Source organism: Hyperolius riggenbachi, chromosome 7, assembly GCF_040937935.1.
Source record: "Hyperolius riggenbachi isolate aHypRig1 chromosome 7, aHypRig1.pri, whole genome shotgun sequence".
NCBI lineage: Eukaryota > Metazoa > Chordata > Amphibia > Anura > Hyperoliidae > Hyperolius > Hyperolius riggenbachi.
The window spans coordinates 253,009,396-253,017,237 of NC_090652.1; the positions used below are offsets into that span (position 1 = coordinate 253,009,396).

The 7,842-nt window shown below is 39.7% G+C and overlaps 1 protein-coding gene across 1 annotated transcript in view; it reads left to right on the forward strand.

The window, feature by feature from the left end:
* Positions 1-7,842, forward strand: part of HAT1 (histone acetyltransferase 1) — a 106,578-nt gene that overhangs the window by 60,669 nt on the left and 38,067 nt on the right. Inside the window, exon 8 of the mRNA XM_068247036.1 lies at positions 4,686-4,792. Within this exon, the coding sequence (XP_068103137.1) occupies positions 4,686-4,792 (107 nt within the window). The remainder of the gene's footprint in view (positions 1-4,685; positions 4,793-7,842) is intronic.

A 7,842-nucleotide genomic window follows, 5' to 3' on the forward strand; every position in this document is an offset into this window, starting at 1 on the left:
GGGACGGTTGTGGCGAAATATTGGTGGAGCAGCTTTCTCTAGGGCTGATGAGAGAGTTTGACGATACTGAGCTGCAGCAAGATTAGGACAGGTTAGGGTGGGGAGTGTGGAGGAGAGGGCATGGAGGGGGGGGGGGGGGGGTCAGCAAGGACACTAGGGTTGAGCTTGCGTAGGTCTCGCTGCCATCGACTGGGTGGGTGGGTAATTTGGAGGTGCCTTCTGTGAGGAGGTTGAAGGTGAGAAGGTGATGGTCTGAGGGTGGAAAGGGTGCGATGTCAAGGTCTGCAATGGTGGTGGATTTAGTGAATATAAGGTCGAGAGTGTGACCTGCAGTGTGAGTGGGGGTGTTGGCGTGTTGTACTAGTCCAAGTGAGTTGGCAATGGTGAGTAGCCGGGTCACAGCGGAGCTCTGGGCTTCATCGATGGGAATACTTCTTGTTTATTCAGGAAGTTAAGGTCTCTATGAGGGATGTAGACTCTGTACCGTGGGGAAGGGGCTTTGTACACTGTTCTGTTGTAATGGGGTGGGGGGGGGACAGGCAATCGGATTTGCCAGAGCTATCTCGCTGTGAGCACTACAATGACAGTCAGCCAACTGTTATCCAACTCAGCAGATTACTGATGGGTGCACTTACACTAGATTTTCATCTTTAGATCATTTGGAACAATGTGAACCCAGTTGTGACTTCCTTCAGAATAATAGGTTAAGGGCCTCTAGAATAGGTAGTTTTAATCGATTGAGTCAAAATAAATTGAAATTAGATTGTTGCAATAGATTTCTGGTAGATTTGATTAGTGTGACAGAATCTGCTGGTAACTGAACAGGAAGTTTGATGCATGTACAGTATGTGTACCTTTAGAGTGCAAAATAGAAACTTGCCTTCTTAAAACAGAAGGTATTATTCAGGTTGGAGTGAGCTTCGAGGTGTCCCACAGTGCATCACTGCTGATGATTTGCATATTTAGCAGTGATGCATTGTGGGACAGCTCAAAGCTCACTCCAACCTGAATAATCACTGATACCTTCTGTTTTACATAGCATTGTACGTGTACAGAGGCTTTTTGATCTTTCAGCCCCTTACACACTCCTACGAGTTGTGGTTCACCATAAGTTGCTGGGCAATCTGTACCATCAGAGTTATTGTAAGAAAATGTGGGGATCCTTCCTTTGTTACACATTCTTCATGCATGATCTGAACCAGGTTTATGGATGATAGACGACACCTCTGAGTTGATTTCAAGAGCAAAGTGAGTAGTGGAATTGGTCCAGGAGCTGACAATAGTTAATGCACTTGTCTGAGCATACTATGGCTCAGGAAATTAATACTTTTTTGTAATGTTTTAAAGTGCAGATTAATATGATGTGCGAAAGTCAGTTAGCATAATTGCTCAGCTGGACATTGCACAAGTGACACAACTATGCATCTGGCAGAGATGTTATTTATTACACATCAGATATACAGTCACAATCCGATCTATATATCTGATTTTGAACATTTTGTGACTGCTTTTTTGCAGCAGCACAAATAACTGTTTTTTGCTTAGCTTATATTTTACTTTTTGTTTACTAAGCACTACTGTTACTGTATGTACAAGTTGTTTATTATGACTGTTGTTTGAGAAATAGAACATTTTTCATAATATTTTTACATTCCAGTTTAAATGTGTTAGTAGTAGGAGTCGGTACATTTTTAACAAACAAGGCTTCAGGTATCTAATAATTGTTTCCGACGCCACGACTGACTCCATAGCACTGATGGAAATTGCGTGGAGATTTCTAGAGGATGTTTCAACCTTATGGATCTGTGCAATTTTGAGATTTCACTTATGTTTTTATTGATTCAGCAATAACTTGATCACTGCTTTGGTTGCCTAAGTCCTAGGTTCTCAACGTGTGGTACACGTACCCCAGGGGGTACTTCTGATGGTTCCAGGGGGTACTCGGGCTTGATATACTTAACCAAGAATAACAAATTTAGAGTTTTAGAAAATTATAAATCGTATGTAAACAACACCAAATTCGTATTTTAGCTAATTAAAAGCAATAGTAAATGCTTGGGAATTGTTTAGAACCAATTATCATGTATTAGGATTTAATATATATTTATCAAGGGGTACTTCTGATAATGTTTACTATGCTAGGGGGTACTTGGTGAGTACAGGGTTTTAAAAGGGGTACACACCGATAAAATGTTGAGAAACACTGGCCTAAGTGATGTATATATTGATTTTTTGGGACAAATTAGTCTTTTCTTCAGTGATATTTTTTCCAAGAATTCTTATTTTCTATGTGTTTTTAAAGGAGAAAAAAAATACTATGTTTCTCAGGTTATAACCAGATAAAAACCACAAATGGTATTTGGTTATTTACCTGTGTATCACAACAGTTACATTGTTGTGAAATAAGATAGTGATGACATATGATTTTGAAAGAAAGGTATATTCTGCTTTATGTACTTTTTCATTGTACTGGGTAAGGGCCGTTTTTTTTCCACTAGCAATCACAAACGCCAGCGATTGCGATTTTTCATTAATTTTGTTATGCGATTGAGATTTATCTGGCTGCCTCCACATACCTCCTGCTTTGATGGTGTCTGCTTGTTGAAGCAAATCAAATGCTGTAAATGCTGGCTAGGAAGTTTATACCGTACCCTATTGGCCATCCAAGCCTGTCACTGACAATGGCCTCAATTCACTAAGCAGTTTAGACTAGTCTACTGATGATTTTTAGTCTACTGATGGTTTGGTGTAATGTTTTAGACCTGTTTTTAGGACCTGGTCTAAAACATTCCGTAATTAGGTCAGTAAAGCAGGTGAAATGATCAAAAGATGCAATTCACAAAGGCAAACAAGGAGTAACCACGCCCACTTTTTCTGACAGAGATTAGACCAGCTGATTTCTGTCGGTAATTTCTGTGAGGTATTTTAGACGTGAGGATGGAACCTTTTGGATTATTTGTGCAGGAGTTTAATTGTATCCAGAGGAGAGCTCATCAAAGGAGAAGGATGTCAGTCATAGCTACTTGTTCGTGAATTGCATCTTTTGATAATTTCCCCTGCTTTACCAGGTCTAAAACATTCGGTAATTTTTAGTGAACTAAACCTGTTTAAAAACGTGCTCTAAGTCTGTCAGCACCACTACAGCGCGCGCACACACACGCCAGCCTGCTCGGCTGGCCCGCCTCCTGGACCGTCCTGCGTCCTGTCCCAACAGCTGTGTCAGTGCAGGACATGCGCAGTAGCGCAAAAGCACTGACACAGGGACACTTGTATTTTATTAGGTAGGATTCCCTCTTGATGCAACTGATTTACACCAAACCATCAGTAGACTCAAAACCATCAGTAGACTAGTCTAAACTGCTTAGTGAATTGAGGCCAATAAGAACGAGGGTTTCTGTGAGGCAGAGATCACAATTGTCCTTGTAGTTTTGTAAGCACCTTTCAGTGCTCTACATTTGCATTTTTGATTGCATTTACTGAGTGCGATTCTTTTTGGAAAGAATCTATACAAAAATGTCAGCCGGCCTCCCTACCCACTTGCACACTATTCTGGCAGTTGGACAGAGCAACTGCTACACAGTAAGTGTTCTCGAAAATAAAATAAAAAAACCATGTGAATCTCCCATGAGGAGATGGACTGGTCTGAAACCTGTCAGTTCTGTCAAAAATGTTACTATCTACTGTAACAGCTACATAGGAGAAAAGTCACTTGTAGCTAATTGTACTCAGGGAGTAATGTACATTGTATACATATGCATGCAAACAATATCTTTTTTTTTTACTTTTCAGTAATAGTGGTCTTTTAAATCAACCTAACAAATTGTATTTATTGGACACACGCTACACATTGCTTTCATATCCTGTTATACAATAACACCATTATATTCTAAAAATAAAGGATGGTTTAGAAGTGAAAAGGCTTCCCTGGATAATCGGGGTACTGTGCCTGGGCAGGAGTCTGAGTTGCTTCAGAAGCATTGTGGGACAGTGATGTCATCTCTAATCTACATGCTGAGTCAGGGGAGCACAGGCACATGCACAGGGTGCCACAAGAATTCAGAATAAAATCAATATGTCTGCCACATCAGAACATGTCATAAAGGTAAACAGATTATTTGGGGCTTTGCAAAGATTGTTTTATGGACAGTAAAGTCCCTACCACCTGGGTCTCCTTAACAGTTCTAATGCAGGTGTTAAAGAGGCATTGTAGTTACATATACAGGAGTAGAATGCAGTACATTGTTCAGGATCCTCACTTTTATGTTCATTTTCCTGGTTTTAGCATCAGAAACCCTTCCTACAGCTATTTATTGCTGTACAGTACATCGGTATTTAGCCCTACCCTCCCAGATGCTTAGCCTAGGCTGTTGAGCTATGCGAAATTCTCCTCCCAGAGCATTCTGTGAGATGAGGTATAATTTGTACTCAGTAAATGAACATTCTGCAGAGATGTACCTGAAAGGTCTAAAGATGCTGCCACCTGTGGTATGTTGGGGAGAGGAGAGATTTTACAATGGGAAATGTCCAAATTATTTATAAATTCATATTGTACAAAATGAGCAATTTTATTCATTGTTATTTTCACCACAGTTCCACTTTCATTTCTCATTGTGCTATTCACATCATAGCAGCCACCTTGCTTGTGTTTTTGACATGAAATATGTTTACTGTGTTTCCTTTTACAGCCAGATGCTGGTTTTGCCTCCATTTCAAGGCGAAGGCCATGGCGCTCAGCTGCTAGAGACCATTCACAGATACTATGTTGCTTCTCCTGATATTTTGGATGTTACAGGTATTCACTTGTTATCATGCTGTCTGCAAGTTTACATTCAACTTTTGATACATGTATGTTGCCATTTAAATTTTAGTATATCCCAAAGTATAGCTGAACTTCTCATAAGGCGACATTCCTTGCAGGGCAACTGTACACATAAGTATTTTGCTACATTCCCAGCAGTCCACTTACCGGTCTGTTGCCTCAGCTCGTGAGATCAAGTGCTGTACAGACTGTTTACACAGTATATAACGAATAGCTAATAAATGTCTTCTAAAACCATAAAAAATTGTCCAGTTGGTATTGCCTAACTTTTCCTTTGGTTATCTGACCAGAATCTTTAATGCATGCTTGTTTCAAGATCGTTAGTTCTGTTCTGCTTCAATGTATTTTCCCCTCTTTATGAAGCTTGCACGGTATCCTCTTCCAGGCCTCGTAGAATAATACTCTATTACAAGCAAGTGCTATTGCCGATAGAGCAGTTTAATGTAATTAAAAGGTCTATGAAATGTTGTAAAGACTTATTTTGGAAAGAGGTTGAACTTTCTTTAGCAAGGAACATTGAGAACATTGAGGCTGCTCACTGGGGAACAATGGACTTGTTTTTTGCACAGAAGGAACTCGGAAGCCATTGTTTCTTGCACAATATATTAAGAGTCTAGAGGTACTTGTTTCCATTGTGTACTTTACCTCACCATTTAAATGTCAGGGGTGTCTTGGATCTTGTGAGCAACTTTAGAAAATGTCCTTTTATATTCCAATTAAGAAAGGGCAGTAGTACAGGTCACAGCAAGCTTGTGTGCTCAGAATCTATCCATGTTAGGTAGCGCAGTTGTGCTTTTCTCACTGTTGCACATTAGCACTACTAAGGTATTTTATTTTTTTATAAATCCTATTGTGTCAAAATAATATACAGGTGCCATCTCTGGAAAACTGGTTAAGTAAACATCGGTGCTTTATATATTATAGTTACCATAGTTTTACAAACACATACATGCCCTAGGGCCATTTGAATAGAAATTGTCATCTTCTTCCATCAGTATCCAAGTCCATTGCACTTTAAACATTCTGTCATGTTACAGACTTAAAATGGACTTAATTGAGATTTTTAGTATTTATGCTTAAACCTGGAAAAAAAGTAAACAGACAAGATCTCTAGTCTTGAACCTGACAGGACTTTCTTGGAATCCCATAGTCTCTTTTTGGTATAAAAAGCAGATACTTACATACTGTAGGAGAGGGAAGGCTCTCGGTCCTATACAGTCTTCCCGATCCCCTCCGTTAAGTGCTGGCTCCCCCATTCGTTTAAATCCTCTGCAGGGACTTCGAAAGTCTTCGGGAGCCGAGTCCTCCCGAAGACTGGCAGCTCCGTGAGTGCGTGAGAGAGCGGGCTCACACGTGCGCAGTATGGAGCAATTCGTCTTTGGGAGTACTTAGGCTCCCGAAGACTTCCAAAGCTTTCTTCGGCAGCAGAGAGAGCAGTGTTTCACCTGATTGGTCGAATACTACTACCTGAGAGCCAGTGGTTGTTTTTTTTTGGGGGGGGAGGGGGAGGAAGAGAGGGGTTGACTGATTCCCATATCGAAGTTTAAAGCTTTGACAGCCTCAATGTATGATAGTGTTTATCCAGGTCCAATGCAAGTACATTTTGAACAATTGAGCTTTTTATCTGTTCCCTGCAACTCACAAGTGTTTTTCTCAGCCACATGTGAGTTTTATAACCTGTAATTACTTATCACTAAAAGTTATGCAGTTTCAACTGCAGAGAAACTTTTAAGTTACACCCCTTCAGAAAAAAACAAACAAACAAAAAGATGGAAGACAGACTTGTTCTGTGTAGGATTTGAACAGTACGTACACATTTATCTATGTTATGTGTGCATTGCAGTACTTTTTTAAAGTCCATCTCCAAAACAAAAAAAAGTTTTAGATCTTTTGGAAAGAGGTCACAGGTAGTCCCTGACTTAAGAGCGGCCTGAAAATTTGAAATTTGATCAAGTTAGGAACAAGTAAAAAAATATTTTTTTTCAAAAAGACCTTGTATTTTTGGTGGAAATCAATATTAAATCAGGAGACCGAGATGGCACAGTGTTTTGACTTATGAACAGATTCAGGTTAAAGGACAACCGAGTTACCTAATGAAATAAACAATTGTATCTATCTTCCTTCTCCTAAAAATTACTTTTTAAGATATTCCACAGTTTTATTTTATATTTAAATCTACTTTTAAAGTTTTTACTGTTTTATTGTTTTTACTCAATGGCACATTCATTGAAGTATGCCAGAGCTAAAATCTATGAACTATTGAACTTTTTATTTATCTCTTTCCTGCTCTCAAAAGCCATTTTCTGCTAGGAAAGTGTTTTATTGTTGGAATTTCTTATTAGTGAGGGTTACTCAGTCCTGACTCAGGCAGGAACTGCCACTTACATACCTGATGTTTAACTCTTTCAGGCAGAGAAAGGGGAAAAAAAGGAACACAGCCTAGTTATTTGTGTGCTAGGCACTGTACATACACATGTCTATCTCATCATGTCACATGTCACCTCGGGTATCCCTTAAAGGGGAACTGAAGAGAGAGGTATATGGAGGCTGTCATGTTTATTTCCTTTTAATCAATACCAGTTGCCTGGCAGCCCTGCTGGTCTATTTCTCTGCAGTAGTATCTGATTGAAACCAGAAACAAGCATGCAGCTAGTCTTGTCAGATCAGACTTATAAGTCTGAACCACTGAAACACCTGATCTGCTGCATGCTTGTTCAGGGGCTATGGCTAATAGTATTAGAGGCAGAGGATCAGCAGGGCTGCCAGGCAACTGGTATTGTCTAAAAGGAAATAAACATGACAGCCTCCATATACCTCTCTCTTCAGTTCCCCTTTAAGAAAGAACCTACAGTCCTTATCTCTTTCTTTAACTGGGGATTCCCCGTATAACCTTTTTTTTAGTTTCCTGCCCAGGCAGAAAGTGAAGAAAGAGTGACGGTGGCAACAATTAAGCATTTTTATGTTTTAACAAGGAGCAGGTTAAATTCCCTTTAAAGCTCAGCAACAAATAAGGATTTGCTGTC